The sequence below is a fragment of the Diadema antillarum genome, unplaced genomic scaffold, assembly GCF_040938485.1.
Source record: "Diadema antillarum isolate AM-2024a unplaced genomic scaffold, OU_Dant_1.0 seq00000960_RagTag, whole genome shotgun sequence".
NCBI lineage: Eukaryota > Metazoa > Echinodermata > Echinoidea > Diadematoida > Diadematidae > Diadema > Diadema antillarum.
Window position 1 is genome coordinate 310,228 of NW_027271807.1, and position 17,772 is coordinate 327,999.

Sequence of the window (17,772 nt, forward strand, 5' to 3'; positions counted from 1 at the left end):
CTCGAAAGTTGATATACTTTCTAAGTTTCTATTGAATGTCAGATAGCATATCATAGCTATAAATAAACAGTAGCGGTAGTGATAGTGATAGTGATAGTAGTCACAGTATACTATTACATTGTGCCACCATCACTGGTACTGTTACTTTCTTTATCATTAATTTTGCATAGTAAATGTACTTAGCATTTCCATTTCCATAATCATAATAAGCTTTGAATTCTGGTATACATGGGCTGGATATCATTTTCGTCACTTTTCATCACTCATTATCATAGGGTCATGTAAAAGACAATAACAGCAAATACAAAGTGTCACACAATCCGACTGTCAATGCCATTTAATTCTAAGCATAAGTTAATATCAAACTTTCGACCCTTGATTAGATTCTACGCCTGAAGAGAATCCGATGTAAAATGTTGTCAGGAGCTCGACATTGCTCGGGCCTTTTCGCTGTTTTTATCATCTACGGTGGATACGGGAATTGACGGGGCCAAAGTACTTACTGGTCGAGTTACCTAGTCCTCAATCTAGAGTGGTGTCAGTCGTTTCTTCAAATCTAGCCACAGCAGGTAAACACATCGAGATGCGATTTCTAGAAAGCTTTTCAAGCTGACGGCTGTATATTATTTTGATAAATCTGGGAGCGCGCGAGGGACTATCGTTGGTGTTGGTAGGCGAGGTTTGGTAGGTAGAGTGCCCGGCGCGGCGGTGGCCCGCCGCAACACTTGCCGGAGGAAGCTGCATCACTGAGCAGCGCAGCTGCTGCTGGTGTCTTCTTCCACCGTACCGTACCATCATGCAGAAAGAGCACCGCCCATCCGGATAACCTCCACTCCACCCAGCTACCAAGCTCCGTGTTAAATGATATTGTGATGTGAAGCCGTGTCATGCTGAGAACTTCGAGGAAAAGACGACAAAATAAAAACACCTTTTTAACTTATTAGCATGATGGAGAGCCGTTACATTCTGTCAGTAGATGTTGGCACAACGACGATCAGGGGACATGTTTACAACGAAAAAGCTGAGCTGGTCGGGGAAAGCATCCGAAAGGTAAACAACAACCGAAACTTTACAGAAAGAATAACCATCGATTTATGAGTTGGGTATTGTGATTGGTAAACGGATAGAATAGACTCGTTTTGGTTGAGATGGGGAATTCAGATTTTGACTTTTTGCGAGATGATTAGAAAACGGCTATCCTGGGTTGTAGGGGTCTAAATCATTTTGAGAAACCGAAATATGAAAAAGCGTACAAGGCAAGGGGAATTCAAAGCATGAATGTTAAAAATCGTTTTTGACGTGTGTGAGTAGGATATCAAAAAACAAACAAAAAACAGTGGGTCCTGAAACAGAGTGCTTGTAAATTTTTAATTTAATAGGAAGGCTGTTCCAACCTTTTATTACAAAATTGTAGGACATCTTTGCTTTTGGATATCTCAGCTCACCCCTTTCAAAACCAATTTTCATCAAAAAATTTTTGAATTCCTCCGAAGTAGAATTGTATGCTCTTTAGTGAGACTGTTCTGATTCTTGAACAGCACACAATGTTATCTAACTCCTTAACCCCCTCTTCCGTCAGTCAGATACCATAGTTATGGGTAAACTCGGCCTTGTGGGTAAAGTCGGCCGCCAGCGCGCACAGTACATAAAATTGTACTGTGCGCACTGGCGGCCGACTTTACCCGCTAGGCCGAGTTTACCCATAACTACGGTAGTTTTAAGTCTACACACAGATTAATTATTTATTCTTAACCCGTTCCCTACAGAAACCTGGTGGCCTGTGTATTAATTCCATGGGGATGTCGGAATTCAGTACTGGTATGGAACCGGTTAAATGTGTTTAATTTATGATATACCCATATTTTCAATGCACAGTGTGGTGATGAAGTACTCATTACTATACTATTTGTTGTATTATTGTAATGATTTTATATCAGTTTACTACAACATTGTGAATAAATGAAATTTATTTTTGCAAGTCATTGGCCTGTTACAGTCTAGGCCAATACACCTTGAAAAAAAAAATGATAGATTTCTTGTGTGGTGAGATACAGATAAACGTCCTCTGCCTTTGTGTTGTAATTGTTTCACTTCAAATATCCAGTTGGACTTTATCGTGCCACAGCGTGGGTATGTGGAAATTGTTCCTGAAAGCCTCTGGGCCCAGTTTCTTGCTGTTGGAGCAGAAGCCATAACAAGTGAGTCAGAGTTTGATGTGAGTTATGATTAGCTTCAAGACTAAATTCATAATTCAGTTACTTCAATTCTTCTACCATAAGTATAAGCCAATGATATTCAAGGCACTCTGTTAAAATATTTCAATAATTAAATCATTTTATTGGAAACAAAGTCATATAGTGGCTGAAACTTTCCTCTTGATCCGAAAGTAAATATAATTTTTTTTATTTCTTTTCTATGAAATGACACCATAAAAAGAATTATCAGCAGACACAATGGCAATTTTTTTTTCTTTATAACAGCTATTTTTTTTTAAAGAGTAGATGGTAGCATACAGTGAACAGATGAACACAGCAATCTTGTATGAAACTGGTTTCAAAATTCCAGATTCCAAAGTTCCTGCATCAAAGATTGACGCACTAGGCATATCCGTACAGAGGGCGACGTTCACCACGTGGAACAAACACACCATGGCGCACTATCACAACTTCATCTCGTGGAATGACACAAGGTCTGCGCAGTACACAGATTCGGTGAACAGGGCATACACGTTCAGGGTACGCTGTCTCCATTAATAGAAAAATATATATTATACATTTTGTGACCTTTATCAGTTTTTAATCAATAGACCTGGATATTATCACAATCTCTACTTTCCATCCATATTAGTGTATGAACTGAAAGTGTCATACAAGATATTGATATACACCTAGATATCAAACATGTCCATTATAGATCCAATCTAGCAATATGAATGTGCTTGATTTCTCTTGGAACTCCACTTTCTGTTGTGCATCCATGCATAACCATTTGTTTTGGGTTTTTTTATCTCCATGGCACTCGTGACTTTGTTCAAATAAAGGTGCATCAATTGAAATGATACACAAAAATAAGAGTAGAATTAATTCTGGTGCACATTGCATGATGTCAAATCCAACTGTAGAAAGAAAGCAAAGACACAAAAAATAGTGCAGTTGGCCTTTCACATGTAAAACAGGAACTGTGGAGCATTTTTTTTTTTTTCTTTTGGGGGGGGGGGGGGCTGCGGGTAATTCCTGCAGCCCCAGCCCCCCTCCCCGTTTAGCAGCTCCTGTAATACAAATTGCATCAGACGATAAAATTCACACCCCACATGCAAGTGTAAAGCCAGATTAGCACTGTGCTATAAACGTTAATTCAATCATATTGCACATCATGGTGTCAGATTGGGTGATTTCAAGTTCGGTGCTAGTGCTAGTGCTAGTGCTAGCCCCCGAATAACAGCGTTAAATCGAGCTCCAACACCGACGGTCAGATTAATGAGGCGATACCGATCAAAATTATCGATCACCAGCACTAGGTGTTGGAATCACAGCACCGCGAGCTCCGCGGGAATTGCGCGACGAAAAAAGTGATAGCGCATAGTTCAAGTCAAATATAAAAAGATGTAGCGATGACTGTTTAGTTTTAGAAACATAACGAGGAAGAATGATTAAAATGCCACAAATTTCATCCCTTCTTTAAAACACATTTATCCTAATTTTGCTCATAGACTTAGATTTATAAAGCCATGTCGATGGTGTTCGTTTACGTTACGTGGGCGACCACTGCATTAGCATAGACTTTGCACGTAAAACGTGTAACTACTTATGGACGTAAATATGAGTGCACGGCAACGCTAACACCAGCACCGAACTTGAAATGACGAAAATGATAATCCCTAGGGGCTAGTGTTAGTCAATGGAGAAAAAGCATGTAAATCGCTAACACAAACGGCGGAGCTCGGTTCAGCAGACGACATTCAACGCCGAGCCCAGCACCAGCAACCGGAAATACGTCATAATTTTGAGGTCAACTCCCGACACCGACGTGATTTCAAGTTCGGTTTTATCGCCGGTGCTAGTGCTATCTCAGCACTAGCACTAGCACTAGCACCGAACTTGAAATCACCCATTGTATCAAAGGGAAAGGGAAGGGGAGAACTGTAGATTGATTTGTGCCTATCACACATGAAATGCTTTGACCAAGGATATTCTCACCCACACTCTAAAGCTGTGTGGATGTCTCTTAAGCAGGTGTCCACTTACAATGCTCGGACAGCTGTGCCATTCCCACACAGAGTGATTTCGTAACAATTCCTGCCCCTTGCCCCCCCCCCCCCCCCCTTTGCACATTTACACATGCTTGCACAGATACTTCAAAATACAAAACAAAAACAAGCATATGGATACTTAATACCTAAATTTCTACAGAAAATTGATATATTAAACATACTCCTGCACTATACACACACAAACACACAGACATGCACACTTATGTAGGCCTACTTGTGTGTACACTCAAAGAATACACGTAGACCCACTCACTCACTCACATACTCACAAAATCATTAACACAGACATGCTTGTCATGCAATAATGAATTACACACTAAATATGAACCCTAACCAGGCCGGGCTTTTTTGGGTGTTCTGAGGCCGGGGAGGGGTTGATTCAACCACCCCCCCCCCCCCCCCCCCCCCCCGAGATCTCGGCCGTCGATCGCGCAATCGCCATGAAATTTGGCACGTGCGTTACTTGTGGCGTAATCTACCAAGCTATACAAAAAGAAATGGAAATTTTCGTCCTAATAATTAATTATGCTAATATATGCACAAAATCATACATTTTGCTCTAAATCAGAAATTAAAGCTCCTAGAATCCTAATTTGTGGTGAAAACATTCTTTGTAGCATTCCAAACAATGTAACTGAAAAAAAATTTGGTATCAAAATCAATTTCTTATGTATTTTATTGTTTTATGAATTTCTTATTATTTCTTTGTTTTTTCGACCTTTTGTTTTATCATTTTTTTTTCGCAAAATTTATGACAGAACCTATTTCAAGCATAATTATGCTAAAATTAATTAGTTTCAGCCTATGAAAGTGAAAATAATCATATCTTTATGAATAAGAAGAGAAAACTCCATTTGCATAGACTTTATACACGAAATCACGTTTTTGAGCCATTTTCGGTCTGACAGGCATGTATAAAACGTTATGCAGCGTCGTAACGGTATGCGCAATTTTTGCAAAAATAGTGTCAAAAGATGCGCGAGACTTGAAAGTAAAAAGTCAGCGAACGGCATGATCAACAAATTTCGCGTGGTGGAGTAGTCGCGAAAAATGTCCAGGGGGGGTTGATTCAAACCCCCCCCCCCCCCCCCCCCCCGGCCTTTTTTTAAGAGAAAATTTTTTGCAGTATTGAAATTTTATGTACTTCACGTAAGCAGAAGCCAGTGCAAAAATAAAAGTATGCAAATATTTCTGCATTCCATTTTTTCCTGTAATTAATGTCCCGATTCCACGGAATTAAAAACATGGGAAATTCATCTTACTCCGGCGGCTGATTGCAAAAAATTATTCACATGAAAATTTCCACTTTTACAGTAATACCACCTGAATACTTTTTATAATGAGGGAGATGATATTTCTTTATGACTCAGGCATACATTATTACCGTATTTTGTTCATTTCAAAATTGTTAAAGCAATGAAATAAAAGCACTTTTGAAGATCATTTGTCAAACATTTTTCATTCACACTTGCAGCGACAGATGGAGAACGAAGAATTCTGCTGGTTACACTTGTGGCAGTTAGATGTATTACACTTGAGGGAACTACCTAAAGTTTGTTCTGAATATAATTATATTTCACCTGTGAAATTCAAAACCTTTGAATCTTTTTGACCGGGAAAATAATTGTCCTGTAAAATTTACAAATTTACTGAAAGATATACATGACAATTGATGAAGATATTACATGTATTCTTTTAACAAGTGAAATGATGGTTTTGTAGATAAAAACAGAGCGTGAGATGTGTAATTGCCAAAAATTGTATCTCAAAGCTCCTTTGCCCGTCAAAACAGTGCTTTTTCACGTGCTATGATACTGTTTACTTTGGTACAAATTCAAAAAAAGTATGTAGAAATGTGTGACATGCAGGTTGCACATAATTTTCTATAGGTTTTCTGGGGAGCAAAACAAAATAGCCGTGGCTCTCTCATCTTCAAAATTGTGTGAGCAATGTGTCAGCGATATTAGGTATGATAATTCATTCAGATCATTTGTATTCTGACACTTGAGGAACAATGGCTTTGCAGGTGACCTCATTTCTTTGCAGGCCACAACTTAGGGATTATGACATCATGCACACAACTTAGGGATTATGACATCATGCATGCACTTTTTTTGAAAGATACAAATCCACGGTAGTTCATCCAGCTGTGGTGAAATTTTGCCGAGATTTTGACAGCTAGAAAGAGACATTTCCCACCCAAATACTTGGCTTCAGTTTCCTTGCATTTCCAGATATCCATCCTCTTGACAGTTGAAGCGATTGTTTTAATCCTGCAGGGTCTGAAGGGAGGTGCGAAAATTCTGAAATGGATAACGGGAAGCAGGCGATACGAGGCAGCGAGCGTTTTCTCCTTCACTGCACAACTGGCAAGTATTGACCGAAAAACCTTCTACCTGTGGTCAGGTTTTGTAAAAGGTGCAGAGACATGGTTGTATTTGAGAGGTGTGGTTGTGTTGGTGATAACACACAGCTCATCATTTGATCACAAAAACAGATATAAAATGTAATCTTTAATCAATCTAACATGATTAACCTACCATGCCATGTTTCTCCTTTGAAGAGAATGGCTATCCAGTGAGATCTACATGTACCTTGGTCCAGGTGTCTTTTATTGATAGCACTTAGCTAAAATTGCTTTCAAACAATGGAGATGGTATTCACACACTGCAGGCAGAGATACATTATGTATATTATTTCAAGGTCAAGTAGCAAATGCTTGACCCTTGTCCCAATCAAGGGATTATTATCCCCATTGTCATCGTCTTTGTCATCAACATGATCTGTCTCTGTCAAGAGATGTACTTGTAATTTGATCTCGAATTCAGGTCACGCCATTCTCACACAAATGCTGTTATCAGCTCATCATGCACCATGACAGTAGCACAAAGTTTACCACAAGGTGCTACTGTAGTTGTTTTAGGTGTTGTTCATCAGTGCTAGTTTCCTCTCCTGTTTGTAGTACGTTTCACTTTGCAGTGTTCAGGAAGAAAGCTGGCTTCGATAATAAAGAGACACTGCCACACAAAATGATCTAAAGCTTTTTTGTGTGTGCACTAGGTTTACCAAGTGCATGGACTTTTCATTATGGGGAAAACCTGCAGATCAGATATGGAATTGTAGTAACAACTTTCATTTGACAAGTGAAATATTCAAACCACACACTATAATATGAGCTCAAGAGTTTCTAAATCACTTCAAAATGTAGATATTTGAATGCTATTCTCCTGTATTGTTTGATTGATTAAATATGCTGCACAATATCACACGTGCAGACCACGACATGATAGTGCTGGCAAAAAGTTTACTCTAGTCACATGACAAGACATACAGTAGATCGGTTGTTAGTTGTGTGTCGGTTTTGGTCATCAAAGAATGTATGATCATAGCACATGAGTTCTGTGGTATCACACACATTTCCTGTTTGTTCCATTCACCACATGACATTGGGGATCATGTTGTGATTGTGCAGCTCTCCCCCCCCCCCCCCCCCCCCTTTAACCTATTGATGACGGACTGGTTATGCTACAACACGCTTAACACGCATTTCCCATAGACACCTGCCCGAGTATACTTGGGATTCGTCCTCAATGGGTCAAACTAAGAGCAAAGAGAACTCACAGATGCATCTAGGGAAGCCTGCAACTGCAATGATCCTGCATTTCCCTTAGACTTGCATTTGTTAAATGTTTTTTTATGAAGGCAACATTGCTATTCTGCCCCCTTCTGATTATACTTTATATTCCCCAGTGAAACTTAATCAAAAGTGTTATAAATTGCACTCTTTGTCGTAACATTCTAAAATGCTGGTACATCAGTCAGTTATAGCGGCATTGTTACTCATGCAGTCATTATGATAATTCTGCACTCATCTGTACAAGGGAATACTTATATGTATCATAGTGTTCCCTGACGTGGCGAGACTTTACAAACTCGGGGTGTCTTGCCACCGTCAGCCAGTTACCCAAATCTGTTCAGGATTAGTATCTACCATCAAAAGGACCGCCTCACTGGACGTTGCTGTCACTGTGTTTAACCCATTGTGGATGAGTCCCAAGTATACTTGGGCAAGTGTCTGTGGGAAACGCATGTTGTCGCAAAATCAGCCTGTTCTCAACATGGTTACTAATGATCTTCACTGTCCTTCAAGCTTAATTGTGAGACCAGATCTACTATAAAGTGCATGGTAGCAGAAGAGATTGAATAATTCTTTTTATCATTACTGACTGGTTCTCCTCGGAAGTCATAAGTGCAGATCACACATATTAGTATACATATATTTACTGCTTTGAAGGTCATAGTATACAAATATTGACTGGTAAGATGGTCATAGTAAGTATACCAATATTGACTGTTAGTGGAAAAACTTGTTAGGGTCATAGATATTGACTGTTGAAGGTGTAGAGTGAATTCTCAAACCTAGTAGGTCCTAAGAGTACAGAAACTTGATGTGGAGGCGAAGGTCAAAGCGTGTCATTGAAATTCAACGCTTGTCAAAGACTTGCACCAGTAACCAAATGATAAAGCAGTCAATATTTGGCTAATAGACTGACTAACACTGAATGTTTCATTGCGAATGGTGTTGAGGCATTATCAAAAATTATATACTATTATCAAGATGTAGACCAGCAATGTTCTCTCAGTATTATATTTGTTTGAATGTGTGTATTTGTATTTCTCTTCTTCCAGGTCATTATGAGATTGTGTTGGGTTCTTGACAACATCAAAGGTGTAAGTCTGAGCATTATGCTATTTTTGTTTAAAGGACAAGTTCACCTTCATAAACATAAGGATTGAGAGAATGCAACAATATTAGTAGAACACATCAGTGAAAGTTTGAGGAAAATTGGACAATCGATGCAAAAGTTATGAATTTCTAAAATTTTTGTGTTGGAACTGCTGGACGAGGAGACTACTACAGCTTGTGATGTCATATGAGTACAACAGTATAAAGAAAATGTAAAGAAAATTCAACATATTTTCAATTTTTTTCACATAACAAAAGAGCATAAGACTTGCCTCTTTCTAAAGGCAGGGGGAATAATATTACCCATAACATATGTCGGTAATGAGTCAAGGGAATTTGTACTTTTTTTCAAAAGATGAAATTTTGTGAAATTCTCTTTATATTTTCCTTATTTTGTTGTACGCATGTGACATCGTACACTGCAGTAGTCTTCTCATCCAGCAGTTACTGCACAAAAACTTCAAAAAATCATAACTTTTGAACGGATTGTCCGATTTTCCTCAAACTTTCAATGATGTGTTCTACTAATATTGCTACATTTTCTCAATCCTTATGTTTATGAAGGTGAACTTGTCCTTTAAAGAGAACTGTCCTAAGCTCTTAACCCCTCCCCAAAGCAAGGCATTCTAAATAGCTTTAAAAATGTATGATATATTTCTAAGAAATGCAAATCTTTTCCAGTCATAGAAAAAGACAATTATTTCTCACATGAGATAAGAATACATGAAAAGTCTTAAAGCTGTAATGAAGATAGTGAAACAGATGATCAGGATTGGTCGTGAAACAAGTACAACCTGCACAACTTCACTGGAGGTTGCTATGCAACTCCCCAACAGTTGTATATAATCTCATATACACATTAGATGATATGATAATAATTTTGACCCCTCTATCATGCCACTGCTCACAGATTCGAGAGGATCTTGCCAACGGTGATGTTCTCTTTGGTACGATCGAAACGTGGCTGGTGTGGAAATTGACTAAAGGTACGTTCCATGAAAACTGGCGCCACGTATTGCTCGTTGTGTTGTTTGTAGACATGACAAGTGATTTATGAGTTTTGGCTGGGTCAGCCACAATAAACTCATCTCATAACCTCTCTTATTTTCTGGTATCACAAACAAATGTAGTTTCTACCGGGAGCATCTATATTCATACATTTTGAAACTTTTGAATTCACTGGGTCAGTGGATAGTTAAGCCTTGAAACATATTTCTCTTGTGTCTTTGCAAGGAAGCACTGTGCTCTGAAGTACATTTTTGAATTGACTTTAATTTGCATCTCCAAACAATAAAAACAGTAAAGAGAAACTCCAAATTGCTTAAATTGCTAAAATTTCTGCTTTTACGGTACAGTCAGATGGAGAGCTATTAGTCCATCAGAGCATGTTTGTTGTAGTTGGCTTCAAGAATAAATGGGACAAAAAACAACAAAGAATCCATGTGGGATGCAAGGTTACTTTGTATATAAAGAATCAAAGAAAAATGTGTAAGAGACATGTAAAATATCATAGCACACTTTGTACAATTATGCTGTATGTTATAATTGTATATATGTTCATTATCCAGTGATGGCAAGGTTGTATGAAAGGCACAAAGTACATAAAATTTGATTGCTGAGATTGTAGATACATAGTTCTACAATTTCAGTGAATTCAAATCCAACAATATCTGTCTCTTTTGTGACTTCAGGAAAAGTCCATGCCACGGATCCATCAAACTTAAGTGCAACAGGACTCTACGACCTATTCATTGTAAGTATAAACAAAGATGACAGAATATACAGAGTGCAGGAATTTATTTCCTGGATTTTAATGAAAACAATAAATGTGTCTTGTGTCTCCAGCAGCAGCAAAAAAGCTTTTTTCTGTGTGAAGAGACCTTAGTTATTCCATCTGGTGTGTGTGTGTGTGGGGGGGGGGGGGGGGGGGGGGGATGAAGTGACATGCGTGTAATGCAGGTACGAGATATTTCATTACACAATGTAGATTAATTCATCTGTTTTAGATGTAATAATAACAGATTTGCTGTGAATTGAATTTTTTTTTTGACATGTGTAATATAGATATAATATTGATAAAAACATTCACACTTAAATTTCAGGACTGTCATTATGATATCCATGAAGCTTAAGCACTTTTCACGTAGTTGGCCTCGTTTTTCGCACTGAAATACAGAATAGCAGATGTTGCTCAGCTTATCATGACACCTAGTTTCTCAATTCTGATATGTCACAAATGTTGGCCTGACCCAATGGAATGATCTTGATACAAAACAGATGGCAAGTGTACAAGATTCCTGTCTAGATGTATCACCTTTTGCAACCAATAAGAACCATGGTTTAACTGGGTCTTGTGATACATTTGTAGAAAATGGCTGTGTCATTAGAGTGGAATGAAAGTGCTTGTACATGAATTCTCTTGCTCTCTCTCTCTCTCTAATGCTCTCATGAATAGTCAATATCTATAAAGTGGTTCCTTCTGATCCTCTTTCTGCATTATCGCACAACAGGCAAACTGGAACAGTATTCACATGAACTACCTCGGCCTGCCGCGATCGCTGCTCCCAGAAATCAGAGACACGAGGTGAGCGAGTTGTGTTGATCTGGGGATGGGGCTGTTAGGAGTGATTAGCACCTCCGAACAGGCTTAATGTTCTTTGCGTTAAAGGACAAATTCACCTTAATATTTGCGAGAATTGAGTGAATGTAACAATACTAGTAGAAGACATCACTGACAATTATGGGAAAATTGAACAATCTGTTCAAAAGTTTTTAACATTCAAAGTTTCAGGATATTGCTGGACTAGAAGACTAATACAGTTTGTGATGTCACATGCATAGAACAATATAAAGAAAATATGAAGAGAATTCCACAATTTTTTTTTTCTTAAAAGTACACATTCCCTCAACCTGTTACTAACAATGTTAGGGGTAATATTATTTCCCCTGCCTTCTGGAAGAGGCAAGTCAAGTGCTCTTTTATTGTGCATTAAAAGTGAAAATATGTTGAACTTTCTTAATGTTTTGTATTCTTATATGGCTTTGTGACAGTCAAACTAGAAACTCGCGCAAGTAGAAGGAGGGTGAGAACAAAGACAGTTAATTATGGTAATTGTATTTTGTCATCATATTGCCTTCACAGTGGTGACTTTGGTATATGCTCTGAGGAGTTCTTTGGGGCAGACATTCCGATACGAGCCTTGGTGAGTTGCAAGCATTTTTTTTTTTACTCCATTATTTCCTGTATCTCAGAAATGATCTGTTCTCATTGGGAAAATAATTACCTTTTTTTAAAAGCATTATTTTGGGTGTATCACAGATGTGAAGCATGTAAAAACTAGACAGGGGTGTTTGGTGTGTAAACTTGCTTCCTGTCACATCACCAACATCAATAGGTAAACATCAAATTGTCCTTCTGGGCGGTGAGGTAGCCCAGCTGGTAACGTGTCTGACTTACAATCCAAAGGACCGGGGTTTGATTCCTGCGTCCCACTGAGCAATGTTGTGTGTAATCATACCATCCCCTCTAGTAAGAGGCAAAACACTCTGTCCCTCAGATAGGTAATACAATGGAAGTCCCGTGTGAGAGAGAGTCACAACTCATGCACGTAAAAGATATCGCTTCATTTATTCATCACAAAGAGCAGGGTGCTTAACCCGGTGAAGTGGTCCCGCCAAACATCCAACTGAACCCCATGGAAGACCAGCTAGTGCAGCTGAATATGGGCTATCCGGCCATCTTCTAAGATGGAAATAAAACAAACAATCAAACAAACTTTCATTTATTTTTCAGGTTGGGGATCAACAGGGCGCCCTCTTTGGCCAGTGCTGCTTTGACAGCGGGGATGTCAAGCTGACCCTCGGTACCGGTGCCTTCATGGTGGTCAACACGGGGAAGATGCCCTCTGTCCCTGCTCGTGGTATGTTCATTGTGTGCTGAGATGAGATTGGAAAAAAACAAAGAAAATGAAAATTCATCATCACATACTGTTAAAGGGATAGTATAGTATTGGTGGAGATGAGAATTGGGTTTTTAACTTTTTGTGAGATACCAAGAAAACACTTATGAAATAGTACAGAGCATACCATTTTAAGAGGAATCCAAAGTTTATTTGATGAAAAATCGGGTTTGGAATGACTGAAACATCCAAGAACAAAGTAAAACAAAGCGATCGTAATAAAATGTGGGTCTCACACTTTATTGAATCGCTCTGTTTTGGATATCGCAGCCATTTCAAAACCAATTTTCATCAAATAAACGTTGAATTCCTCATGGAATTACATGCTCTTTCATATTTCATAAGAGGTTTCTCATTATCTCACCAAAAAATGTTAGAAACCTGAAATTAGGTCTCAACCAAAACTATACGATCCCTTTAAAGGGGCGATACAGTTTTTGTTAAGATGAGGCTTCAGGTTTCCAACGTTTGTTGATGATGATTTTTATAAGAAAATGAGATACCTCTTATGAAATAAGAAAGAATATATAATTTTAAAAGAAATTCAGAATTTTATTTGATGAAAATTGGTTTTGAATTGGCTGACATATCCAAAACAAAGCCGTCCTAAGAAAAGATGGGACCCACCTTTTATTAGGATCGCTTTGTTTTACTTTGTTTCTTGATGTCTCAGATATTTCAAAATCGATTTTCATCAAATAAACGTTGAATTCCTCTTACAATAGTACCGGTATGCTCTTTAATATTTCATTAAGTGGTTTCTAAGTATCTCACAAAAAAGTTAAAAGCTGAATCGTCACCCCAGCAAATACTATACTATCCCTTTAAAGCAAAATTTATGGTGCTCGACCAGGTACGATGAATTTTTGTTATGTTATATTTGCATTTTCAGTGCAGAATACTGTTGCTTGCTAGAAAGAACGAAAACCAAGATTAAAGGTGTATTTCACTCATTTCCCACTTAAGTTCCACATTATTTGAATTATGAAACATGCAAGTATAACATGTCATTTATCACAGTGAAAATACATTGATATTGCCTCATGTATAACATTTCCAACAGAACTTGCTGTGTAATAAAAGTGTCATGCTTGAGCATACCTCATTTATCAGGCCATATCATTTATATGGATGGGTGCCGACCCCGACATGACCGGATAACTGGGGTTAGACTCTGTTTAGTAAACTGGTTCATTGAGTTACATTGTATTTATATATTTTGAACAATCTATGTTGATAGGTCGTCTGTATTAGTAAATTAGTCAGTTGAGTTATACTGTATATCCCGTTAGCGGCCTGGGTGGACAAGTTTCATTGTTTAAGAGTTGAATGGTGACATTACTTCTATTTGTCACACTTCAGGTGCCTATCCCCTTGTGGCCTGGCGAATTAAAGGGGAGATCTGCTACGCCATGGAGTGTAACCAGTCCGACTGTGGCACGGTCGTAGAGTGGGGGGCAGCCATGGGTGAGTACCTTTAAATCATGTTACAAATTGGGAGGCAAGACACACTGTTTCTCAGGAATAATTTAGGGGGGGTCTGCAATATGAGAAAGTCATTACTAGTTGCATTCACACAAGTTACAAAACTTTGCGAAGTTTGAGTTCTTGAAGGTTTGCCAGCGTGACAGCAAACTTCCCATAAACTTGTCACGAAGCTTCTTGTGAAACTTCCAGCTCAAACTAAGGAAGTTTGGGTCTTCTCAGGAAGCAATGCAATCTGAATGCTTACAACTGAACTTTTTGTCCCCTGACAAGTCCACTGTTTGTTTGCAGTGGTGCCTCTTTTTATTGGGGTGTGCATGTGAAGAGTTTGTTCGCAAAAACCGATAAGTCCATTTTTGAAGATTTTGAAGTATGGTCTCTGTCATAAAGTACAAAATAATACCTTTTAAACGATATATTGGTCACTACATAAAGGTATATTTATACCCCCGCCAAACGAAGTTTGAAGGGGGTATATAGGAATCAGCGGACGGTCGGGCGGTCGGTCGGGCGGTCGGGCGGGCGGTCGGGCGGTCGGTCCGTTACAAATCTTGCGTCGCGAACTACTTCCTCAGTTTTCAACCAATTCCCATAAAACTTGGCACAGATGTGTGCCTTTGGTTGTAGATGTGCAAGACGTATTTTTTGACAGTACCCAAAAGTACGTTGCCATGGTAACGGCATATTATGGGCAAAAATGGGTACAAATCTTGCGTCGCGAACTCCTCCCACAGTTTTGATCAATTTTTATGAAATTAGGTACACATGTTCATCTGAATATGTTAATGTGCAAGACACATATTTCCGCAGTGGCAAAAAGTGCGTTGCCATGGTAACGGCATGTTATTGGTAAAATATAGGGCAAAATGCTTCATGGCAAAACTGCTTCATCAGTGTTCTTCCAATTCTCATGGAATTCATATTGAATATTTGTCTTAGGATATAGGTCAGCGTGACACATTTCTTGACAGTGACAAAAAGTATGTTGCCATGGTAACAGCTCACATATTATGAGCCAAAATGATGGAAAATTTTGTGTTGCAACTACTTCCTCAGTTTTTGCCCAATTTCCATGAAACTTGGTACAGATGTGTGCCTTTGGTTGTAGATGTGCAAGACGCGTTTTTTGACAGTACCCGAAAGTACGATGCCATGGTAACGGCATATTAATGGCAGAAGATCAAGGAAAGATCTTGCGGATTTAACTACTTCCTCAGTTTTTTTACCAAAGCTTGTGAAATGTGGCACACACCTTGATCTTGGTGGGAAGATGTGGAAGACATATTTTTCGGACGTGTCGGAAGCTGCATTGCCATGGTAACGGCATATAAATGGCAGAAGATCAAGGAAAGATCTTGCGGATTGAACTACTTCCTCTGTATTCGACTGAAGCTCATGAAATGTGGCACACACATTGGTCTTGGTGGGAAGATGTGCAAGACATATTTTTTGGACGTGTCGGAAGCTGCGTTGCCTTGGTAACGGCATATTAATGGTGGAAGATCAAGGAAAGATCTTGTGGATTGAACTACTTCCTCAGTTTTTGACAAAAGCTTATGAAATGTGGCACACACAATAGCCTTGGTGGGAAGATGTGCAAGACATATTTTTCGGACGTGTCGGAAGCTGCGTTGCCATGGTAACGGCATTTAAATGGCAGAAGATCAAGGAAAGATCATTCCTTGGGTAAGACTGTCGTCACGGGGCGGGGGTATTAATCACCTTCAGTGATATTTCTAGTTTTGAAGTTAAGGTCAGAAGAAGCCAAAATTTTCTTATTATTCTCTTTAATTTTCTTGACCTTTAATCGCAAATATCTCCATTTGACAAATATGGACTTATCGGTTTTTGCAAACAAACTCTTAATGTGTGCATTGTTTTCATAACAATCAACAGCTGTCAGGCAGTGTGCACTTTCTTCTTCGTTGTGCATGTGCACAAGTGACCCAGACTTTGAGAACTGAAAGTTTGGCAACCAGTGTTGACAAGCAAAATTTTTTGTGAAGAGCTTTCGAAATTAAACTTTGCGAAGTTTTGCCAGTGTGACCGCAGCTAATATGCATGGAAATATTTCTGTGTCTGGTGATATAGAGAGAAAGCAGAATTGCCACACGGCCGTGATTTGGCAAAACAACGTATCTGCATTTTGGTATTTTCGAGATATTCGCGATTTTAGATTTTGAAGCCGCAATTTCATTCCAACATTTATTGCACAACAGAAATATATGTATTATTGTATCATTAAACAAATAACATGAGGAGCACAATTACGAATTTAATTGTAGCAAATTAATAATCAAACTGACTTTCACACAAAATTCCCTTTTCCAAATCATTTTTTTCCTTTAAATAGTTTTTGTTATTGGTACAGTTTGTAACCTTTGCTTGCCAGCATATAACATTCAAGCAATTTCATTCAAATATCAATTGCAAACAAGGTATAATCGCAAAGAAATTTTAGTTACCTTTTGTCAAAATTCTCCAAAAAGTGTGAACATCTGAATCTTACTTTACTATTATAATTTATTTTGCTTCATTTATACATGTAGTACATTTGAATCAATACATGAAGTTCATTGACATAATGGATTCATCAAAATTTGCGGTTTTGCATAAACAAACCGATATATCTGAAGTCTGAACGCAGCTAGGCGGCCATATGATATAATAACATACCAGGCCGACACATTCAAAGTGTGTCTTTATACCATGGAGGGCTTCAAATAGATGACTTCAGCATTGCAGCTGACATTGGGTATTTCCATCACAAATGTTTACATTTTACTGCGATGACAACTGATAAACCTTATTATTTAGAGTGTAATTCCATCAATAAATTGGGTGTGCATTTATAGAAGATTTGATATGAATTACGGTCATTCTTGGTGGATGTCAAAATCTGGCTCCTGTCGAAAATTTGTGACCAAATGGTACTTTTTTACAAAGTCTTTGAGATCATAGAGGCAGGCTTGTTTGTTGAGTGCAATTGTGATTGAGCCGTGAACACTATCCGCCGTCATGTACGTGTGGCCAATTTCTAGATACTTTAGGGTAATTGTGTGTGTGGCAGTTTTTGTGTCGTTAACGTATCGAAGCAAAGATGCAAACAGGCATCGGTTCTTATTTTGGGCAGTACTGTTATCTATGTATATGATTACATGCTCTTTTTCGGGATGAAGTTGCAGAAACTCGATGTATGCATTTGTCACATCACTTGCCGAACGGCCAGCCTCCCTCTCGTGCCACACAATACACTCAGATAGCCCATTACTTCCAGGAGTGGCAAAAGTCATTTTGAAGATGACAACTTT

The 17,772-nt window shown here is 38.6% G+C and overlaps 1 protein-coding gene across 1 annotated transcript in view; it reads left to right on the forward strand.

Moving 5' to 3' along the window:
• Nucleotides 1-833: 833 nt before the first annotated feature.
• The window catches only part of LOC139741876 (glycerol kinase 5-like), a 34,427-nt gene continuing 17,488 nt past the window's right edge, over nt 834-17,772 (forward strand). The window contains exons 1-11 of the mRNA XM_071652451.1: nt 834-1,050; nt 2,105-2,198; nt 2,566-2,735; nt 6,550-6,639; nt 8,960-9,001; nt 9,928-10,003; nt 10,709-10,770; nt 11,528-11,601; nt 12,160-12,220; nt 12,811-12,937; nt 14,339-14,443. Coding sequence (XP_071508552.1) covers nt 946-1,050; nt 2,105-2,198; nt 2,566-2,735; nt 6,550-6,639; nt 8,960-9,001; nt 9,928-10,003; nt 10,709-10,770; nt 11,528-11,601; nt 12,160-12,220; nt 12,811-12,937; nt 14,339-14,443 — 1,006 coding nt within the window. The 5' untranslated portion in view covers nt 834-945. The remainder of the gene's footprint in view (nt 1,051-2,104; nt 2,199-2,565; nt 2,736-6,549; nt 6,640-8,959; nt 9,002-9,927; nt 10,004-10,708; nt 10,771-11,527; nt 11,602-12,159; nt 12,221-12,810; nt 12,938-14,338; nt 14,444-17,772) is intronic.